The 24,102-nt window shown below is 43.2% G+C and overlaps 1 protein-coding gene across 3 annotated transcripts in view; it reads right to left on the bottom strand.

The window, feature by feature from the left end:
• Positions 1 to 24,102, bottom strand: part of LOC113033618 (tetratricopeptide repeat protein 28) — a 188,038-nt gene that overhangs the window by 21,997 nt on the left and 141,939 nt on the right. For all 3 annotated transcript variants that reach the window (XM_026187594.2, XM_026187595.2, XM_026187596.2), the window contains 4 exons: positions 17,349 to 17,856; positions 6,457 to 7,253; positions 5,773 to 6,317; positions 3,991 to 4,514 (listed from right to left, as the gene is read on the bottom strand). In XM_026187594.2, coding sequence (XP_026043379.1) covers positions 3,991 to 4,514; positions 5,773 to 6,317; positions 6,457 to 7,253; positions 17,349 to 17,856 — 2,374 coding nt within the window. The remainder of the gene's footprint in view (positions 1 to 3,990; positions 4,515 to 5,772; positions 6,318 to 6,456; positions 7,254 to 17,348; positions 17,857 to 24,102) is intronic.

Genomic DNA, 24,102 nt, shown 5'->3' with positions numbered 1-24,102 from the left:
CGATCTCTGTCTTTTCCCTCCACTCCGCTGCCATCCTCTTTCTTCCTCTCTGCTCCTCCTTCCCTCCCTAACTCTCTCATTCCCTCTGTTCTCCCGCTCTGTATCATTCAGTGTCTGTCACTGTCACCGTGCGTGCCTTTGGTGCACCCCGCAGGCACAGGCACGTAGCAGCGGCTGACATGAGGATGTGGCCGTGGCTGGCTGCACCCTGAAGAGCAACTAGAGAACACTTTAAAGGCTGCTTGACAGCTGGGTGAGAGATCCTCTGCAGCCCCTGAGGCCCACGCACCTCTGCCTTCAAACAAGCTTTACATGCAGACTCCACATTCACATCTCACGCACTGCATAGCCGCAAGTGCACTGTGCTGCAAATAAACATCCCGACACGCATGCATGTGACACACACACACAAAAAAAGGCCCTTTGATCATGGCCGCATGTGGAACGGTGGACAGTATGTTTGATATTATTAAAAAATTTGAGATTAAGCACACTTTTTCAGGCAATCTCCCCCAGGGACACTGCTCTGATAGTGTTGCACTATATTGTACAAATAAAAACTGCAAAGAGTAGTTTAGTACTGGATGAAAAAGGAGAAGTAGAAAGAGAGGGTCCAGAGCCTCACTTCTCTCTCATCTCAGCGCAGCTGGCCAGTGCCATGGAGTTATTTGTGAATATCAGGAACAGAAATCGCCAAAGAGATGCTGCAAAGATTAGCAGGGAGGGATCGCTGAAGTTACATCCAACGCACCGATATGCTGCTAGGACGGGGCATAAATCACACAAGCACATTTTGGGGAGAAGAAAGACAATAGTTACAATACTGACAGCACATATACTCTGTATGTATTCCGTAGAAATAAATAATTAATCAGACTATTGCTATATATGTCTGTTTGCACCATATCTCCTCATTAAGGGGTGGGCCAATCTGAGTGAAATGTTGCACCAACATCATCCCACATGCAGCGATCATCGCCTGTTAGTGGGTGGGATATTTAAGGAAGCAAGTAAGAATTAAGTAAGGATCACAACATCTCCAAAACTGCAGCTCTTATGGGGTGTTCCCAGCATGCATTGGTCAGCATCTATCAAAACTGGGCAAAGGAAGGAACAGCAGTGAACCAGCGACGGGGTCACGGCGACCAAGGCTCAGTTATGAAAATCAGGACCCAATGCTGCCCCGTGTGATGGGATCCAACAGATGAGATATTGTAGTTCAAATGCTAAAAAATTTAATGCTGGTTCTGATAGAAAGGTGTCAGAATACACAGAACATCGTAGTTTGTTACATCTGAGGCATAGTGGTCTACAGGAGTCAATGCCTTGATAGGTCAGGGCTGTCTGGGCAGCAAAAGGGGGGCCAACACAATATTAGGCAGGTGCTTATAATGTTACGCCTGATCGGTGTAAATATATAGGCATTTATATATAAAAAATATAAAGCAATTACTATGAAGATACCAGTTTGAGATTAAATAATAAGACTACGAGGAAATTTAGATCAACAGCCAAGACACAAAGTGTATTACAAATGGGATCTTAAATTACTGACCAAAAGAAATCAGTACATGTACTCTTGCTCATCAAAATATAAATATAACAGTGCACATGTTTTGGTGAATATCACCTGCCATAACAAAATGAAAGTGTTTTATATAAACATCAAACCCAAGGTTAACAGGTTAGGTTTTCTTTGTCTTTAAAACTGAACAGGTTTCTATGTAGCTTGCAAAGAAAACCAGTAATTATATATTAGATTTTTACATTTATATATTATTCTGTAGTTAGGTGTTTATAAACAACCAACATTTTCTCATATAACGTGTAACAAAGATGCATAAGAAATGCTAATGATGAAAAGAGTCTTTGTGTAATTTATCATAATTTATGATTTATAGAAAACAAAGCTGGGCTTTATTGTGACGTTTACACAGACATTTGTAGTTAATGTCAAAGATTTTAAGCCAAAGTAGAATAATATGGAGATTAAAACTAAAATAAAGAATATCTGTAGCTCCTTAAGCCACCAGCTCAGCACTCAGCACAACTAACTGCAACCAACATTTAATATTAATGGCATAAAATATTAGCACCAAAAATATGCGACACATGATGATAACTGGTCGAGAGTTGTGCAGAGATCCATATCATCCAGCTCTATTTAGTTTTAAATGCTTCTTGACAAGCCCTCAACAGCCTAACAGCATGAACACGCTTTAAGGGAATTTCTAAGTTGGTCCTGTCCTAGAAAAAAACTCGTTTTCCACGGTGAAGGCCGAAACGAAAATGCTTATCTGATGTTTAGTTGTGTATCTGACCTATGATCAAGACCCCATCTTGATCAAAGATGAGTTTTTCATATGATTTTGTCTTCCTATAAATGTTTTGCGTCCAACATTTGCCACAAATATTATTAATTAGAGTGTAGCTTATGAAATGTTTTGTGCAGAATACATATAAATACACTTGCAAATTAAATGATGTAAACACAAGAGGCTTCCAGTACATTTCCAACAAATAACTGCCCTTGAAGGTTAATATTGTTATCCCTTTAGTTTGCTTAATAAGCGATTCTATAAGTCAGGCATGGAATATCTCCATTAGTCGCTACAATGACTGCATTGATTTAATGACACTATTGATTGCATCAATCGTTGGAAAGTGCATCTCGGTGTGTAATGATTCTTTGTTTAACATTTAGAAAGTCCTGCACAATGCTCTGTAATATTACAGTGCAAGACGAAGAAAAAAAACCCCCAAAGCTTGTTATCGGGCAGCCTTATCTTTGCATAATGTACTGCACAACAAAGTATAATCATCTGACACGCAGACACATACAGATACACGAGCAGTGGTTTGGAGGTCACATGCTGTCGACGATATCTGCTAGTTTGGAGCTGCTTTTCCTTTTCCCTCTTACTAATTAATCTTTTTTGGAAACAGAAACAAAACATAAGCAGTGCAGCATGAAGATAAAAAAAACTAGAAGTGGAAGCAGAAAAAACAGAAAAACTAAATGGGGAAAAAAAACCATGCCAACTTTTTGGTCTGGGCAGGTTGGCCAAAAATAATTGGCTGTCAAGGCAGCACTGTTCTTTTTCACAGCCAGACCAAGGAGCAATACAAGGACAGTGCGCGGGACAGTAAGAGGACGGTGTGGAGACAGAATGGCCTGTCGCCTTTGTTTCCATTAAAGCTCAACGAGCAGGCCTGCAGAGGGTGTATGGGTCACCGCAGGAAAAGTGAACTCGAATACAGCCGGCAAAGGAGAGATAGAGGAGATTTATTCTTGCTCCCCTGCATTCCGCTCACTCCAGAGCAGAATATACAAATGTCCTCTTACACAAACTCCAGCTTCATTGATTCAAACAGGGTCTGGGTTGTGACACGGTGGGTGGTGCCTGTCAGTGGGCACGGGCAAGTCTGGCGCTTTCCCATCCATGAAAGATGCAACTTATCACATCCTCAGGAGCGAACACTTTGAGCGGTGCCACTGACATAATGAATTTCTGAGAGGCCAAGCTGCAGTTTTTTATTTCGCCATAATCTGCGGGGCACAATGAAGCGTTAAGAGGCAGGAGTATGACAGCTACGGTGTGAAAAGATTCTTTTGCAGCTTGCTGCAAAGAACCCTCTGAGAAGGTAGATACAGAGGTGTGAAAAACAGCTAGGGGTGCACGGGAAAAATGCCTTGGCATGCATTCTGATAGGTTTGCATAGACATACACACAAATGCTGGTATACATATACAGCTCAGAAGACAACACAGACGCATAATACACACACAAAATTCCCTAGTGCACTTATAACACATAAGCACACACACACACTCACACACATATACATGCACACAGCCTAATAAAAATGTGGCAAAGGCTTAGCAACAAATAGGCTCTGCATTTCCTATTCATGAATTCACAAACTCTAAGCCTATCAGCTCAGGCAACAAAGGCAATCCTCTCTCCTGTTCCCCCCTGACTCACTCACCTTCCTGCAGGTACATGACAGCTTGTGAGTAGTTTTGCAGTGCGTGGTGTGTTCTCCCCAAGCTGCCATAGGCCAGTGTCTTGGCAGCCAAGTCATTAGTCTGAGCAGCCACACTTAGGTGCTGTTCTTGGAACACGACCGCCCGCTCGTAGTTTCCTAGCGACTCATAGGTAAGGCCCAGGTTGCCATAGGCGCGGGCCTGGCGTGTGGTGCTGCCCGCTTCCTCTGCGATCTCCAGGTCACTTTGGTGGCACCGCAGGGCCGTTTCGTACTCTCCCATGGCTTGATATACAGTCCCCAAACCACAACTGGCGTCACCCTCCAGTAGTCTGTCCTGGGTGTCACGGGCGATGGCCAGCTGACGCTCCAGACAGGAGATGGCCTGCTCGTAATTGCCCAGCTGGCTGTGGAGTGCGCCCAGTTCACCGTAGGCCTGAGCCTTGCCTCCACACTCGCCCAACTCATGAGCCACCACTAGCCGTTTCTCAAAACACACAAGTGCCTGTTGTAAATTTCCCATAGCCCTGCAGATCAAGACAAAAAACAGCGATTGTTAGTGTGAAGCAGATTAGAAGTGAGATACGTGATGTAACCTAGCAAGAAAATTTGGAAGAATATGTCACTGACAGATTCAGTTAAAGCTGAAACAATCCCAAAATGCCTTTCAAGTTCACAACACTCAAAATCAAAAATCTATTTATAGCACTTTGTTTTATCTCATATCATTCTCTTACCAGAGAACTATTAGAACGCATCGTGCAGCACACATTGCAGGAAGACTTTCATTTGCAAAGTGCCAGATAATTTCAGTATTGGAGTCAATGAAATATAGATTTTTGCCTTTCATTTCAGTGCTGAAAGCTGCTGATGTCGACAGACTAAAGAGCGTGTGAAAGTATTCCTATATGAGGAATATTTGAGGCATGATATGATATTTCAAGTGCAGACTATTTTGCAGTAGAACACGGTTAACCGTGTAAGATAGGCCACCTGCTCCCATCCTCTTGAGTACGTATTGACAGAGTGGAAATCATCCCATGTGAACATTTTATTCGCCTTCGCAGCCTTCAAACAGACTTTTATCACATTCTCAGGAACAGCAACAATTGCTGGCTGCTGGTTCAAATGGTGCATTATAAGAATAAAAGCCTTTGGCTTAATTAATCTTGTGTGATAATGTATTTGCCTGACTAAGAGCCGCTGGAAGATGAGAAGGGTTTATGTGTGATGTCTATTATTCCCTTCTGAACTCATGCATGGCTAATACTGCTGTGTGTGATTGCTGCCGTGCCATGCTGATGACGCACAATAAGAAGAAAATCATCTCTGAAATGAGGATTTCGGCGAGCCTTCTCGTGTTTTATTTTGCAGTGTAGTCTCCCAGGTTGCTATCAGCTCTTTGAGGCATGAGGAGAAATAGAACGGCGAAGAGACACAAGATGTAAGAGGTTGTCTTGAAATAACTGTGCATCCCTCCGTTTCAGACATCTGTGTGCCAAAGCCACTTTGCATACAGATAAGGCCAGGGCCGCTAGGCTGCTGCTACTGAGACGGCTAGCGCCACATCCAAGTGCTGTTCACTACAGCGAGGCGTCTCTAAACTATGGTGGTCCATAATTGTGAGAGCAAGGAGACAAATTATATGCAAAGTACTGTCATTAGTACTTAAAACTGAGCCGATACAAGTATCTGTTGCGGTAACAGCAAGAGGATATTAATGCTGAAAAACAGTGTTTCTGATAATATCAAAAAAGTACATTTGAAACAAATTCCTAGATTCACCTGTGTCCATTGCCTAAGCCTCTATAGGCTTTCTCCTGGTCCTGCATGCGGTTGAGGCTCTGAGCCACTGACAGATACTGGTCATAGTATTTGATGGCTTCCTCGAAGTCTCCAAGAGCCTCGTAACAGTCTCCCAGATTACCATAGGCCCTGCCCCGGTCCATTACTGCTTCGTTTCCACTCAGCTGCTGTAAAGTGGCCAGCTGTTGTTCAAGGTAGCCAATAGCCTCCTCCATCACCCCTACATTCATTTTCGTGATGCCCATGTTTCCATACACCTGAGCCTCCACAACAGGATCCTTCAGCCTCCGACCGAGTTCTAACTGCTCTTCGTAGCTCTTGAAAGCCATCGCGTACTTCCCGAGGGCCATGTAGACAGCAGCCAGATGACCATGGGCTTTGCACTCTCCTGACACATCACCGAGCTCTTGGTACACTTCCAGCTCCTGGGTATGGTAGCCCAAGGCTTTGTCATATTTCTGTACAAGTCTATAGGTGGCCCCGAGGGCAGCATACGCACAGGCCTCCATCCTACGCTCCTTAACCTGAAACAAGAAAGAATTTCACTATATTGGCATAAAGGACATAACAGAATAATTATAAATGAATAAATAAACAAAATAAACATTTTCATTTTAATAAGAAGAATTGTTCTAGAACAATATGTGTTATGTGGGGCCACACCTGGTGAGCTAATGCCAGTTGCTGCTCATAAAACTGAATGGCCCCGGCCACATCCTTTTTACAAACAAATATGTCCCCCAGGTTCCCCAGAGCTCTGAAGCGAGCCTGTGCATTGTTCAGGGACTGGGCCAGAGACAGCAGGTACTTCTGACACTCCTCTGCCTTAGTGAAGTCTCCTAGAGCCTTGAAAGCCAAACCAAGGTTACAGTATGCCTTGGCCTGGCTCAGTTTGTCATGTAGATCCTTGGCCAGAGCTAGGTCCTGCTCATAGTATTTGACAGCATCCTGGTAGTTGCCCAAGCAGTAGTGGGCATAACCCAGATTGTGACAAACTTTCCCTTCGCTCTCCATATCTTGGAGGTCAGGAGACAACCGGAGGTACTGCTCATAGTATGGTACAGCCTGAGGAAACTCTCCTCGAGAGCAATGGAAGTTGCCGAGGTTTCCCAGAGCCCGCGCCTCACTCTGGACATCTCTGAGCTCACGAGCTATGTTGAGATGGTTCTGATAATGCTGCAGAGCACGGTCGTGAGCACCCAGAGCTTGGTAAGCCACAGCCAGGTTGCCATGGGTGGAGGCCTGTGAGGCTCGGTCGTTGACCTCCATGGAGATCTGCAGCTCCTGACGGTGGTAGCGAACAGCCTGGTCAAAGGCTCCCAGGGCGTTGTAGGCATTACCCATGTTGCCATAAGCCCGGCCCTGAGCAGCATAGTCATTTAGCTCCTGAGCAATGGCCAGGTGTGTTTTGTGGAGTTTCAGTGCGGTCTCATAGTCTCCCTTCATCTGGTGGATGATGCCTGTGGAGAGAGGGGGAGAAAGCAAAAGGATGAAGTTAAAGACCCATTTAGGGGAAAATTGTAATTGAGTAAAATTCGAGTGCCTCGTCAGCTCTTCGTGTACAAAACAAGTCATTTGGTTGTTAAAATAGGCTCTCCGAGCCATCTGTTCTCTGCTTACACAACACACTCTCCCACAGAATTATGGTCATTAAAATGTAGTGCAATCAAATAAGAGTTATTATAACACTAAAATAGAATCTTTTGAATGTTTAAGCTGTCTTTGATGATCGTGTCTTACAGGGATTTTACCAAAATCAACAACTTTTCCACAGGGTTGAAAATAGCTACGAGTGAACGAGAAAGAAAGACAGGGGAAGTAAAAGTGCGGGGGAGTGTGAATAGCAGATGGAAAGCTCAGCAAACAACTTTAGAAAAAAAATTTGATAAGTGTGGAGAAACAATAAATAATGGAGAACCCAATCTATTGAGCATATTATCACAGATAAAATACCATCCTCTGAAAAATAATAGCTTTACCCCACAGCCAGGCAGCTATCTGGCACACAGACACACACACGCACACACACAGACACAGGCACACACACATCCAAACAAATGCACACCCACACCTTTGTACTCATACAAAATGACAAATACACAGCAGAGAGTAAAGAGCCGTAGTGGCAAATCGACCATTCTTCTCCTCCTTTCCTTTGAGCTTTTAAGACTCACTGCTAATCTGTATGGTTCCTCGTTTGCTTTGTCACCTAGCCTTCAATGATAATAATGGCAATGATAGAATTAAAGTAAACTGAAATTGTAGACAGGGTGGCTGCGGGCTAGCGGATGGAGACGAAGAAAACAGCTGCAAGGCAAATAATTCAGTCTTTCATCTACCATACCGCCTGACCATCACGGCTCTGCTGCATCAGCACAGAGACTAATGGGCCAGTAGGATGGGGGTTCAGCCGCTGATGGGACACAAGGGATGGAAACAGTTCTGGAGCCAGAGTGGGTGGGAACTGGGGATGGAGAGGGGCTCTGTGGCTTGTGGTGAGTGTGTGATGGTGCCGCTGGGATTAGTTACCACCATGTGTGTTTTCCCATTCATTTCATCCGAAACCTGCCACATTATGAGCCCGAACATAGGCTACGTAAACAGTGGGATTGAAACTAAACAGAAGGCTCAAACGACTGCAGAAGTTACACAGTAGATGTGGAAACGCATTCTGATGCTGGCTGAGTCAAAAAGCAGCACATCTGGCTGATGCCAACGGAAAAAAGCTTTGGTGTCGTTGCAGTGTGAGTCATTGGACTGCACACCGGTTTGACACATCGCAAGTTTTGTCTATGTATACATACGCATACCCACAGTGCATGCATACTTCAGAAAATGTTGCAAGACATTTACATGGTCCAATACACACCAATATTTCAGTCTCAATTAAGTGTAAAATAGGAGACAAATTAAAATACTAAACCTGCCTGAATTGGATGTTTTAAAATTAGACAGAAAATAAATCCACCAGCCTTTCCTGCAAATAATTTAGATTTATTTGGGGAAAACATAATTAAAGATCCCCTGCCTGCTTAATTCAGACCGTGATTCAGCATGCGGCACACACCCAGCGACAAATCAAACCTGATATGTCGTTCTTTGCCTGCTTGTGTTCTCGGGTGTAAGTGATACAACCTGAACTGACCTTCTAATCATCAGGTCACGGCCCTGAGGAATTGGTATGCTAGGCATGCCACACAGCAGAACCCAAACAGAAACAGCGCTGCCAAATGGGAAAGGAAGGATTCAGAATCCAAATGATGACTTTCATAATGAGTCAAATGCATGTTGCTGTTGACTATATACTGCGCGAATAAGAATAAATATGGGGCTTTTAAGTTTGACAAACTTCCAAGTGCTCCCATTCCTTAGAGTCTTTTCTCAGAGTGAAAGCATGTTAAGATTCACAGCAGGCTAGTTGGAAGAGTACGGATAGTTGTAACCACAAAGTCACTCCCAAGGTTATGCTTTCCCCAGTGGAGGCTGATCTTATTGAGGATATAATGCCTACTGATGTATTACCAGCAAACATGTTCCATGCTGCAGGCTAAAAATGGATCCAGGGCTCGCTGACGGATGCAGGGGTAAAGGAGGCAGGAGACTGGACAGAGGCTGGGGGAGTATGGCTAGGTTTATGGCTGGACTTGGAAGATGCAGCCAAAATTGCCATAAGCCTCAGGCTATGCCTGGAACCACACTTGAAGCAAGAAAATATATTCTGTGCCCCCCCATATGGTAAGAGGATTATGAGGCCCTCTGGGAATAGTATCCAGCATAGCAGTAAATAAAACCATACCAGATATGATGGTAAATACTGCTGCAACACAAAATTTGGGACTTAGTACAACGAGGTTTAGCGGATGAGGCCATCGTTGCATACTGTCCAAATCAAAACATCATTCTTACCCCTCAATTTAACGTCTGATTTTACTGCAAGTCTGTGAAGCACACTAAATGCACTTTAGTAAAATGTATTAAAAATATGGTTCAATTATTGTTCTTTTACACAGCTTTAGAAAAAAAATACAGTGGAAAAAAACCCAGGATAAAGCAGACACTATGCAATCCAAATACTTTTATACAGAGCCCTATCCATCCCCCCATGACCAAAGACATTAAAAGCATGACAATGTGTTGTCACTTTTCATTACACAGCTGGCTGTACATAGAGGGATATGCTGCAGTGATGACTTTGAGGGATGGTGTCATGTTCTGAGTAAGTCACTGTGTCATTCTTCGAGGAGCTAGGAAGGTCCGGAGCGCTGCTGCCTGCAGTCAGCTAAGAGGATTTTACAAACAATGCTGCTGCTGCCACTGGGCTGATACCAGGAAAAGAGGTGACCAGTCTGTGTCCAAAAAAACAGAAATAACTGGGGTTCTATATTTTTATTTCAGAATGAGGTCAATATTTTAGGTTACATGATGGAGAAAACCAGGACACAATCGTAGAATAGTGTCTCTCTTTAATATTTCGGTCTTTGGTTTCCACTTCAACCAAGAACTATTTGAGAGATACGATAATGAGTTTGGACAGTATTTACAACACATTCTACAGTACCACAGCTGCCATAAATAGCTGAATAAAAAGCTGAATATATTTTAGTTTCTAGGGAACCAATTGTGAAATTCTGGACCAATAAAAGCTTAGTTTGGCTGTTCCCTTATTCACCAGGGGTCACCATAGCAGACAGAGGTGCATATTTTTCAACCAGATACCCTTCCTGACCCGCAACTCCTGGGATTTGCATCTCACCCCAGTCTTGAATCGGGGATCTTTTGCATATTAGGTGAATGTGTTAACCACTATCCTATGGACCAATACAGATACCTATTCAATACCATGAATTAATTAATCATTTAAATAAGAATAACAATAATAATTAAACAAATTCAACTTTACTTTCTTCTTGCTCTTCATCACAGTATTCTTTAGCACTGATGTGGCACCACAGTCAACAAGGCCAATATACTTTTGGACGTGCTAAGTGCACAACACTGCTACTTTCTGACAGCCGTCCTTGTCAGCTGGATGTGTGCTACGTCTTTAACTTTATCTGCACTCATGTACTCAAGAGTTATTGACTTTAGTTTCTAAGCTGAGCAGCCTTGATTGCCATCTGGCTGCCTGCTTGGTATCTGTATTACTACTGCATTGTTTTGTGGGAAATTAGCACAGCACAGAGCCTTGTGCATACTGTAAATGCAGTATAAAAAAACAAGCAAATAAAAGATGCACTACTATTTTAAACTACTTGATGCTGTTAGTATAGAATTTCCAAAAACAACCAGCCATTTAAGAAGGCAAAAGAGGATAAAACATCAGTAATCATTCTTTTCTTAAAGAGGCCCTAGTTCTAATTTCATTCATATTTTAAGCCATTCTTTAAATGATAAGTCAGTTCTTCCCCACACAGGATACAGTGTAATTATAGATGGCTAATGAGAGTCTCTCTGCTAACACATTTTTCAACTTTAGGGATCTCTTATGAAGTTAAAAGAAATATTGCACTGAAACAGCATTATTTATAGCCGCCGTCTGAGTATAACACTCATACAGAGGATGTGAAACTTCCAAAGATGATACAGATGACTGTATGATAATAGCAACGGTGCAGGCAGCTCACATATCAAGTGTATGGAAATTAAAGGGTGGATGAAGGATGAAATGCTACATTATATGAAGCATTTTAAAAGAGTTGCACAATACACAATAGCATTGTAATGATCTGTTGGGGGAAGCAGTGAGCTGAAGCAGACATCAGATCCTCCTGGGATCTGCAGGAAGGGGTGGAGCTTGGGGGGGGTTGGACTTAAGGTATTTAATCCTCACCCGCAGACACAGACATCTCCTACAGTCTGACTGACAGAGGCCCAGGAAGGACACGATGTGGATAGATGGCTGCGTGCTTAGAGGGCGGGTGGCCTGCCAACAACAACATGCAGACAGAGCGCTGTGCTGTGCTGCGCAGCTCAGCCACTTGCCTGTGGCTGAGCTGCGCTCCTTTGTGCTCCAATTGACCCCAACCCCTATTTCAGCTCACTAAACCAAGTACTCTGTACTCTCTGTACTATACACGACTGACACCTGACTCATCCTGCCTCTTAACCAACAATGTTCAGTCTCAATCATCTGATCTTTTTCGGTTGCACTGCAAAATCTCCCGTCTGTTTAGGAATAGGTCACATTTCATGCTGAATTTGCACATGTGCTGCAAAAAAGGGCACAGTCGTTCGAGGCAGAGCAATGCTACAGCTCTTTTGTTTCATTTATTGGCTCCACGGTGAGTCAAGTACTAATTCTGCATGGTGAGCTATACTTCAGTGTAAGAACAAGGATCATGAAAGTGTTTCACGAGGCCTTTCGTCCGGTTTCTGGCTCGGTATTTGGTCATGAGATTAATGGGGCCATGCTAAGGGGAGACAGAGAGCATCTGCTGCTTTTTGGAACAAAACAGAAAAGTGGGGCCAGGCTAGAAAGACACTCTCTTTCAAAAACCTCTCCAAGAGAGTAACGTAAGCCTGACATCATAATAGGCCCATCACCACTTGACCTCTTCTCCAACCACTGTTCCTTTTACTCCTTTTTCTCCTCACTTACTTGCAGGCCTGCTAACATTTACTTAAGGCATTTACCTGGCCATTAGTGGAGAGTTTAAAAGTGTCACAGGACTTAGATAAATTCACTTTTAAACATTTGCTTGGCTCCTTCACAGCCCTATTCTTGCAATGTGCATTCATTCATCCTGTTTGGCCAATTAGGCCCACTAAATTCCTCTGTAAATTCAGTCCTGTCTTGCTCCCGCCGCTTCCTGGTCAGACTTCTAATATATCCACAGTTACCACTTTTTCCAAAGGCTTAGGTACAAAAGTGAATAATCCGCATGTATCGGTGCTCCAGGCAAGTCTGGTCCCTGTCTGTGCTTTGCTCCAGTTATGGGCAGCACTCGAAAAGTACTGGATTCATGTCCACACAACCACAATATTATGATGCTGACGAGGAAGATGAGAGAGCATTCGGTAAAATCATTTCACAACGAGCAACATCTTTTTCTCTTCTCTTTTTAAATAAAATCTGCTAATTAGTTGTTTATTCTTCCTGTTTATGGCACTTACTCAAAAGGTTACATCAGTTTAACTCCTTCCATAATTGGGTGCCAATGAGCTCCTAATCTCAGGGTCAGCATCAATTTATTTCAACCAACAACTACGAGCGCTTAAAATACCAAGTCCGCTGCCGGTGCTACTGACACATGCAATCCATTCTCAAATGACTTGCAAAAGGGAAAAAGCTAAAAAGCACTAAAAGTGCAGACAGTCTTTATTACAGCAACTTCAGAAACTCTTTCGTTATACAAGTTATGTTTTGTTTTTCTGAAGCAAGTGACAAGATCTAAATACAGAGCACAGCAGTACACACTGTCTGATTCCGTGTTGTTTTGCGAACTCCTCTCTCTGTTGTTTTCCTCTTTCTGTTTTTGCGAACATCAGCAGAAAGCTCTCCCTGAGGATGCACAATAAAAGGAAAGAAGGGGGAAAAAAATGCTTAATTAGGAGTTTCACGTCCAGCCTTTCCAGCTTGAAGGAGCCAACGTTTCCAGTGACTCCTTTGCGTCATAATGGTCAAAGGAGCAGGGTGACTAAAGAAAAGCAAGCAGCAAAAGGCCGAGCTAAGAAAGCACAAACACTTCCAAACAAACTTATTTGAAGTCTCTTTGAAGTGAAATGCACAGGAGTGGGTGGGTGGGCAGGGGGAATAATACAATTTACATTCTGTTTCATGAATACCACAAATGTGAAGTACATGGGGTCCCCCTCCGCCTCATTCCTCTCTGAGATATTAAATATTGCTGACTAGGGGGTAAGTTGGCCAATTAATGAATAATAAATGGGGCAGGAATGCAACATTTTCATATCCTTTATAGGTCAGAGTGTGCTGAGCCAGGGCTGCTGGTACCGCCGGGCATCGCGGTTAGATATTAAAGCACAGCAATCTCTATACAACTGTACCTCAGAGCCATGTCAACTGCTGCCGCTCCACCCACACTACACGCAACATTAACGACGAGCTGAGAGGGCATAATAAAAGTTTGCGCGTTCCTCTTTCTGCAACTTCTGCCCATCCCTCTCACGATGTTTTTTTCCGCTTTTATCACTGCTCGTTAATCTTCACTCGATCATCCACTCCCTCTTTGTGCACAGCGTAAAGGCAGTATTTCTTTTTTCTTTTTTTTTTTGAAGTCTGAGACAGCATCCTGTTAGTTTTAGTCCATATCTTCTTGTGCTACATAAGCAGGCTCGCGGGCACCGATGACGGGGAAAAACAATGCACGGCGCAGTGGCGCAAACAAAAACAACAACAATGGGGCAATTACGGACTGATGCTTCACAACCTCCACTTCATTCTCTGTTATCTTCATTATTCAGCTCCTCTTGAATCAGCTATTAAAGGTAATTAAGCGATTCATCAAGTCAGTTTCAATTACTGGGAGCTTGACAGCTGCAGATTACAATCAGTAGGGGTGAGCGGAGAGATGGGGAGACCGAGAGAGGGAGGCATCAAAAAGTGAAGAGAGAGAGAGAAAACAGACAACAAGTGCTAACCGATCAGGCACCACGGAGATGGGCAACAAGCTCTCCTGGGTGTCGAGTGCTAATGTATCCACATGCCGGTCCAGGCATGTCCAGGCACCTGTCCACAAAGCAACAGGCTTCATAGTTACCACGCACTCACTTAGCTTTTGCTCCGTCACCAGCTGGCGGTCTTTGATACCACATCAGCTACACTATCATTACTCTGTCATGGACTGGAAGAACTGTAATGTTAATAATGAATAAAACTGCTCTTGCCATCATAACAGCAATCACACTACAGACAGGAATAAATCTGCTGCCTAACATACAGTGCCCACTCGTAATAAAGCTCACATGTAGCATCATAAAACGTCCTCACAGGCACCCCTAATTTATGGGAACCGGTTACCAGCTTGCTTTTTTTTTTTTTTTTTAAGTCAGGTGTGTGTTGGAGCTAAGAGCAAGACAGAACGTGCAGCCATTAGGCTGGTCAAAGGACAGCTTCAATTTATGTTTGGCTGATTAACCCTGCACTCTGCTTGCACAATTTTGCGCATTAGGTTCAGGAATAATTTATCTGGAAGGAACTATTATGCCTCTTAGTTGTCCATTAGAGTCGGGTTTACTACGGTCTTGATGGCTATCATAAGTCATCCGGCACAGGTTGTAATTGCTGGACTAAATACAGAAGAATTGCCCCTATCATAGACTGCTCATCGGGTGTTGAAAATCCAAAAGGGCACCTTTATCCCCAAGCTTCCCTTCATCATTATATCAGCACACTCCGCAAGGTTACTTTCTAATAATTTTAGCAGGATTTAAATGTGAAACACTGGATTGTAATTACATTTTTAAGATCCGGCTCAATCAAATATTACATTTTCTCCCACCTAACTTCTATATCTATCTCACATTCACATTTCAATGGAAGATGTGATTAAGTCTGAACCATTCTGAAGGTGAGAGCAGAGCAAATTTATGTCAGGGAATTTCCCATTAAGAATTACATACTTGCATGGGGGTCTATTTACTTTCTGACAGTCTCCAAGTAGAAATGACAGCTGATTTTAACATGCACCATCCTCCTTGCTCTCAGTGTAGACTCCTTGCACTTCACTTGCCTTATATCACATTATCTGCTGTGCACTGTCCACTTGAGACATTCATTTATGAATTAAATATATATTTCTGCAAGCAACGTTCCACAAAATAGTAATGATAAAGTAACACCACAGCATATTTTCAGTGTATAATATACTGCTTGGCTTTATGAGTCGTAAATATTCAGTAAAACAATAATAAATAAGCAGCGCATTTAAAGAAGACAAAGGAATGCAGCCTGCAACATAGCCAAAAGCCTAAGACGAGGCTCTCAAACTCATAATCAGCCTAAAACAATGCAAAGAGCAGTCATTAAACACTCATATTCCATCTCTTTAGTCTCCTCCATTGTTCTGTATTAATTCAAAAAACGCCTTAAACCAAGAAAGCTTGGTTTACAGCAGCTACGTGTAAATATAGAGTAACTGAAATGTTATCTACTTCCAGTCTACAAGATTTCTTGCTATCAAACTACCAGATGCTTCCTCATTTTGGAGGATGTGCTTTGAAATAGATCTGTCATTGAGCTCCTGAACAGGATGGCATTTGAAGTGAGGGATCGCACCATATGGTGACTGACGGTTTTTAGAGAAGAAGTAAAAACATTCAAACAAAAACCAACAACAACATAAAAGTTTACCTCAACTTCTGACAATGCAAAGCAATATGTCCAATAAAGTGCAAGTATTCGAAGTCTTGGTAGAAAATTTGAAATCAAATTTGAAAATTTGATCTATTTTTGAACCTGAGCCCCAGTTTTACATCTTTCTAGATTGAAATTAATTGTAGGGACAAACACGTATGTGGAATAGTTCTAGTGCTGAACAAGAACACTAACCAGCAACTGCAAAAGAGCTGCAATGCCATTCCACATGGCAATTATCCACGTAAAAGTGATTGTTTTTGCCACTAACTACTTTCAAGTGTGTGACAACACATAGAACAGATGCATGTAACTGAAGTCTCAAAAAGTCTTACAGGAGGTGACTTGATGGAGGATGTGTGTGAAATAGTTGTGTTAAGTGACAAATGCGTGAAAACACTGGGCATCGCAAACTGTCGTGTTAGCAGTGACCATTTTGACACGTGATCACAACTTCCACTCAGACAAGAGAATTCATCCTTAAATAAGGTGCATTTTCCTGAAGGGAAAGGGTTTTATAAGAACAGAGAAACTTACAGATGTAAGTTATTTTGTTGATCAAACTTCCACCGAGCAAGTGAGTATTAAGGGTTTAATGGATTAAATGGTTTGTCTGCAAAATGTCAGTAAATATTGGAAGCTGTCAACTGTAATTGCTCAAAGTCGAACATAAATTAATCAGATTTTTTGTTTTTTATTCTCCAAAACACAACAAGACACAATCTATAATCAGACAAAGAAAAGCTTGTTTATCTCCTGTTGATTAACTAATCAATTTATTAACTAATCCTTAGAGCTCTAAAGGAGCAGCATGATTATACAGTTTACCTCGTGGTTGTCAACACAGAGGATAACATGATTGCTGCTGCTGTAAGAGCATAAAAACACATAAACCACCGAGGGCTGTCTGTATGTCTTATGGATGAACTGCTTAAACAGTGCGATCAGTTAACAACCAGCTGACCCAGTACATCAGTTCAAACGCAGCCTCCTGATTGTGAATGCAACACAGCTTTTGGTCTCCAAGCATAAGACGTCACCTCTTATAGTTACAGTATTATCTTTCTTTCTTCTTGTTAGACTCTACTATGGATTCAGATTTAGATTAATTAGAGATAAATGTATAGATATAGGAATATGTATTTGTTCATCATTCTGTGTGTTACAATTGTGAGAAATTGCCTAACAGTATTGAAGACCACAGTGTACATTACACAACATCCAACCTAAACTTACATACCTAAATTGGAAGAGGCCCTTCCTTCTGCAGCCCTGTCCTTCAAGCCCTCGGCTATAGCCAGCTGCTGCTCGTGGTACTGCTTGGCCCTCTCCAGATCCTGCATACAGCGGGCAGCATGACCCAGTCCCGCGTAGGCTCTCATCTCGATGGACTTCTCCTCCAGCTCTTGCGCGAGCTCCAGAACGTGAGTATGGTAGGACATGGCTTTGTCAAAGTTGCGGTGATAGTGGTAAGCACTGCCCAGGTTACTATAGGCCCGGGCCTCCTCACGTTTATTTTCCAGGGCCTTGGCGATGCTCAGGTGCTGCTCGTGACACTGGACAGCATTATCAAAGTCTCCCATGGCAATGTAGACGGCTCCCATGTTTCCCAGCTCGCGAGCCTCAGACAGTTGATCTTTGGACTGCTTGGCCAGAAGGACACACTGCTTGTGGCTGGCTAGGGCATTCGGGTAGTCCCCTATGGCTGTATATACATGGCCCAAGCTGCTCAGTGCCATTGAGGCCGCCTAGAGAAAAAGAGAAAGGCAGATACTGAAATAAACAGCAAGATACTAAAATCTATGCAAATGTAAAGAAAACACAAAAACAATTAATTACACCCACATTTGAGCAACAGTGAGTTTTTGTTTTTTGCTTCTACTTCAGACATTCCCCACCCACACCAATATGTCCCTTTACCCAGATGTACTGTAGATCAAATGAGAAAAAGAAAGGAAAGAAGGAAAATCTAAACTCCCCAAATCTCATAGGAGGCTTAGTGCTCAGAGACTGAACAACAAACAAAACCTGATTTGATTTTGTCTTTGGCTGAGCGAGGAGGGGGGTAAAGTGTGATGCAGATCAGCGCAGCAGCAGGCTTGTTTTAAAGCCGCCAGTTTGCCCACTGCAATCACGCTTCGTGGCGCGCCACCACCAACGGAACAAAGACACTGCTAATCAGGAGGGAGAGAATGGGTGTTTTAGCTTCACACCAGAGCTGCGGGCGGCCAACTGACTGACTGCTTTCAAGCTCTCACGCGCTAAAAACACGGAGAACAGAAATAGACTCCAGGCGTTGCCATTTAGTCAGTCTTTCCATTTTTATAACCAACGTCCATCTGTGAAAATGAAATTACAGAAAACACTGGTTATACCTGCAAAATAGGAGGCATTTCAGTATATAAATATAGAGATTTCTAAAAGTAGATTTTTGACCCCCTATATGGCACATTCACTGCAAGCTTATTAGCTGTTTATATGGAGGATAAACAGCTGGGAATTAGGGTCAGTTGTCTTTGTGTGAACAGATGTTCAATTACTCATGCAGGGGCATCTAATAAAGCATCTCCTTCCTGAGGTCCCACTCTGCATCCACCAGCCAGGAAGAGGGTTGGAGGGAGGCCAGAGGAAAGGACAGACATCCTGACAGTTAAGGCCACATCCTGGCCTGCGTGCAGCCTCAGCAACAGAAATGACCTGGATCATAACATACCCAGAAAGTCAAAACTGGAAAATTAAAAGTTACAGTTATAGCAAAGGCTGAACTACCCAATGTAGTCGTGAGAAAAGGCAAGGGACCTCCGTGAATTCAATTCGCTTTAACCATTTCCATATTGCTTAACAAATACAAATACGGATGCGATTTAAAGAACTGGAGAGCAGGAGATGGGGTTTTTTGTTTTCTTTTTTTTGCATCGTTCCAGCACCACTTAATGAAAATATTGAGCGCTCTGAATAAATATAAAAGCGAAGAAGATTGCTGAGAAAAAATTATCAATACAATCGGACACTCTTGAAAATGCTTATAAAGACAAACATTTTTCTCTGAATCTTTCACACATTCTTTTTTTAATGCACCAATCCAGCGCTATTGTTCCGTCATTTCACATAGCTGCTGATGCCTGGAATCAATTACCTGCTGACATAAGGACTTCCAGCAGTTTGCTCAAGTTTAAAGACTCGACAAGGCATTATACAAGCCCAGGGAGGCAATTATCCCTCCGTCACAACTGTTGCTGTTTCATGTTCCCAGATAGCCTATCTAGAGCTGCTCAATTACATGTGCCTTTTGAAGCTTCCCTCCATCTCTCCGATTCAAACTTCAACTCTTCTGAGCAGAAAAACAGAGAGGATTCCTCATTTCTGTCTGTCTTCAACCGGGCGCAGTGGGAGACGGGGGAGAGAAAACGGGGAGTGGGAGGGGGGCACAATCATTCTCCAGTTGAGATGAGTTGCTCTTGTGATCAGTGTCCCTCTAAAGTGAGACTGCAACGCTGCATTTTCTCCTCAGATGGAAGCCAAGATAGGCAGATAATGAGGAGCCAGCCTTCCCAGTTACAGAGGATACACAGCGTTTGGCTCGGTGTTTTTGGACAGTGCTTGGGACCATATGAATCTTTCTCACTTCTGACTGCAGTCCTCCCCAACACTGCTCATTCTGACTCCCCGCTAGTTACAAAAAATAACACTCAGTCGGGGAAGAGGAATAATGCTGCGTAATTTCTGCCAAATTGACTTCATTCTAATTTGAGTCCATTTCTTTTCTGCACTTATCTTTCCTCCCTCCACATTCTTACGCTCGTCTCCCCCGCTCCGCTCAATTCGTCTGGAGAGTCAGATCTGATTGTGTTTACAGAGTCCAGCCCTTCTCCGGATGTGTGCTGATTTGATTAATCCCAACGCCGTCCATTATAAACTGTTGATAAACCACTGGCTCTTATCAGCAAACACATTTTGCACCAAAGGTCTGCTAATGAAAGGTAAACTAGTTCTGCCGGGGAGAGAGGAGGGAACGAGAGGGATATAGAGGACGGGCTGAGATGACATGTTAATCAGAAATGCTTGGCTCCGTTTTTTCCCCTGACAGGGACAGTAGTTTAGGATTTCTTGCTGGTTTTTCTCTCTTTGACTCCACAACTAAGTATGTTTATATTTTGTAGCACATAAGAGAAATGGCTGCTTTCATAGAACATGCTAGAAGTAATGCATTATACTTTACATAATTAGCCCCTTAAGTCATGCAGCGAGGCTGCTTTTGATCACTGGCCTTGGTGGTATGCACGTTGTGTGACTCTGAGCCCCTGGTGTGTGTTTTATTTCTTACACTGGAACAGACGAGTGCTGCCCACCACTTCACTGCAGCACTGAGCTGTGTGGTTATGCCTCGCCTTGCAGCTGTGGGACTATGGCTCTTTGAACATCCTCCTTTTTTTCACTTTGGACCTATGAGGTCTGATATACTTTAAACAACCAAGGCTATCATCACACACTGGCAGAGCTTATAGGACAAGCCTGGTTGCCATGGAGATCTAAATAGTTGGATTATGGCTGGCCTTGTAGAGAGACTCCCACTACTATTCGTATAAACATAGGTGTGGGACCTCCTTCTGTGCGAACAAAAATAGGCAAACAAATACAAGGGCGAGTGTACAAACAAGCATCCACTGCTCTGCCCTTTGCTTCTTCAGCTGAACCTGGTGGCTGTATCTGTGTCTGGTCAGAGACACGCTTCTTCACAGGTTTGAGCTAAAGAAGAAATCACAAAGGTCTGAAGGCTAAACTTGCTATATTGGCTTAAACATAAGTGCACATAGCATAAAAGTGATAGAATTAGAGGTCAGTAAGGTGTAAGATGTTAAAGTTTACCCTCTGTCCAAAAGGCATGTGCTGCAGCAGGGCAGAGTAGCTCCTATTTTAGTAAAGTCTTATTAATGGTATTATACGGAAGAGGCGAGGAGTAATCAGAAGAAGAAAAGTAGTCCAATATGCCCATTTAAAAAGCCCAATGTTACGTATTTAAATGACACATTTGAGTGCTTGCCATTCATTATATGTGTAAAACACAAGTCAACTTTATTTATATAGCACCAAACAACGACTTGTTAGAGAGGGAACCCCAACAATCAGACAACGGCAGCGACAGCGGGAAGGAAAAACTCCCTTTTAACAGGAAAGAATGTCCAGCCATCTGCAGTGACCGGTTGGGTGTGAGGGAAGGGAGACAGAACAAGAGATACACAAGCTAAATAAACAAATATTCATTTTAAAGAAGCTCAAACCAGCAAAAATCTGTGTCAGCTGTGTTTGATAAAAGCTACCATGTATCGAGTATACGCCATCATTAACTTCCTGGGTTAACCCAGGCATGAAACAAGCATCTGAAGTGATACCAGTCACTTCAAAAAGGTGACTAGTGTGACTGAGAACATTTGCAACACCACACGCTCGCACCTCAATGTATCCTCCTGCAAAACGCATGCACACAGGGACAGCTGTCTAATTAAAAGGCAGTGCAGAGGGAAGGTGAGGAGGACCATGCACCAGTGTTTCCCTTAACGAGCTGGGCTCAGGCAGCAACAGGAGCCTGGCTGGCAGGGAACAGAACCACACACTGGAGGGAGCGGGGGGGTGCAGGGAAGAGCAGAGTGGGAGGAGGAGGAGGAGGAATGGGGCCTGATAAAAGGCTATGGAAGAGATTGTGTTTGAAGGATGAGAGAAGAGAATGCTGGAGACGTCCCCAGGGGGAGGATGTCCTTAGATCTGAATTCACCTGCAGAGATGCATTTTGACAAAAAAGAAAACATCTCAACAGTAATAAACGGAACAGACCAGTCACAGATGCTCTCAAAGGAACTTGAACGAGGCTTTTTAAAGGTGAGCGTTCTTGTCTATGCATGCAAAAAAATAAACGAAACAAAACAACAACGAAAAACAAAAACACATATATGCATGTATGAAAAAACAAGAGAGAAAAAGGGGGGAACATAAAGGAGGCACGCTGGCGACGTCACTCTGGAGGACTGGGGGTGGGGATTTGTATGATAAAATATTCATCTGGTTTTATGGGTGTATATTCCATTCTCTTTCCTCGCTCGGTGTTTGCACACAGATATGGATCCTATGGGAGCCACCATTAGATCAGCCAAATGACTGCCTCTCTGCCATAGCAGAACCTTCTGTTTTTTTAAGCAGGCAAATGCTCTGCTTTGCCAAGCGAGGGCAGGTACAGCTGTGCCTGATTGCTCGCTTTCACACACGCATTTGTGAGCTTACACAAACAGACACACACACACATATCGAACGCACACAAGTCCACGGTGGCTGATAAACTCGCTGCATTCCAAGCTCAATTCAACGTTGCATCTTCGGAGCCAAATTTCAGCCCCGTTTCTATTTTCCTTTCCAACTTTGAAAATAACATTCATAAAAGTCATAACTCTGTTGCTTCCAGAATTGCAAATCAATGAAAGACGGGCCGTATCATCAACTGCGCCTTTGTGGGAATGTTATTTGTTTTTGTCTGAGAAGAAAAGAAATACAGATATAATTTTGGTGGCTGCCAATTACGTTAATCAATCACCAGAGCTGATTTGATCTATTCAGACTGAAGAGATACCAGCGGAGCCACTTGTTTTTCTCTGACCTGTGTAACCTCCAGCGTGCAGATGAATGACACCAGAGGTAGGAAGGTTAATAATTCCTTTAGCCTTCAATGGACATGTGCACAAAGGATTGATTGTCACTAAAGGTCAAGCAGTGGGCACTCATTACAGCTACTGTGCTGCCTGTCAGACTGACTACTGCAGTCACACAGAGCTGCACACTCACTGAAAACATATAGACACAAAATAACGTGTATCATTAGCTAACGATAACGACATGGCAAGCCACATTTTTACTATCTCACTATCTCACAACCTAATGCACAAATATTCCGCATGTATCCCTGAGCTCTGTGTCTTCTGTCATGTTTGCGCATCTGTGCGTGTGTGTGTGTGTACTTCTGTGCTTAGCCACATTTTTGCAACGGTGTTCTGGAACATGCTTCTACTCATATCCACTCGTTTGTTTGAGGCTATAGCCTGTGAGTTGGTGGCAAACAGGCAGCTGAGAGGGAGGAACACTAGAGGCACAGAGTAAAATTGAACCTGACAGTCTCCATTGGTGTTGGTGGAAAATTTGACTGTTCCCTTTAAGTGGTGTGGGGGTTTGATATTTCAAGCTCCCTCTCTCTGACAATATGCTAGACAAAACAAGGCTTACAGAAATGGCCAAATGTTAAGTGAGGAAAAGAAAGAGAGGGCAGCACGGTAACTGAGCTTCCCAGCCCCCCACCCTCAGCAGTCCCCTACCTCAGAGTGCCCGTCCCCTGTGACAGGATGTCAGCATTGTTCAAATGCAAAAACAGCCCTCCTGCCTGCTGATATAAACACATGAATCTAAAGTCTGGTTGAGGAGGAAATTGAAGAGGTGGCACACAGGGGAAGTGGGGCACTGTGAATGAATCTTAATGTACTCTAAATCAGAGCAAAGCCTTGAAGGGTTGCACGACACTGCTGTTTATTTCTGTGCTAAAGTCAAATCTCCACAGGCATAGCTGTGTGTGATGCCTGCTGCTGTAGGGAATCAATTCTTGAGAGACCTTGTGGTGACAGAAGGGGAAATCACAGTGGTGTTTCAAAGTCATCTGAGAGCAGGGGGGGCTTGAGGTAAACATCAAGGTTTGCAAAGCCTCAAGCAAAAGGACACAGAACAGAGAAATGCACGGTGCTTTGAAGAGCGGAAAACACCTTCTTTAAACTCTAATAATACTGAAGGTAATTGAAAATGACTACTCTAAGTTAATCCAAAGGTACTGCAGGTGGGATAAGCTACTGGGGTGGCTGCTGACATGATTTTATCGATCCACGTGTCATTATCAATTCTGTTTATAGGTCCCTCTCTTTATCCGTTTGCTATCGATTGATTCCTGATCAATTTTATGCGCAAGAAAA

This window comes from Astatotilapia calliptera, chromosome 12, assembly GCF_964374335.1.
Source record: "Astatotilapia calliptera chromosome 12, fAstCal68.1, whole genome shotgun sequence".
In the NCBI taxonomy this organism is placed as follows: domain Eukaryota; kingdom Metazoa; phylum Chordata; class Actinopteri; order Cichliformes; family Cichlidae; genus Astatotilapia; species Astatotilapia calliptera.
Note: the sequence above shows the minus strand (reverse complement) of the source record. Positions and strands in the feature narration are given on the sequence as shown.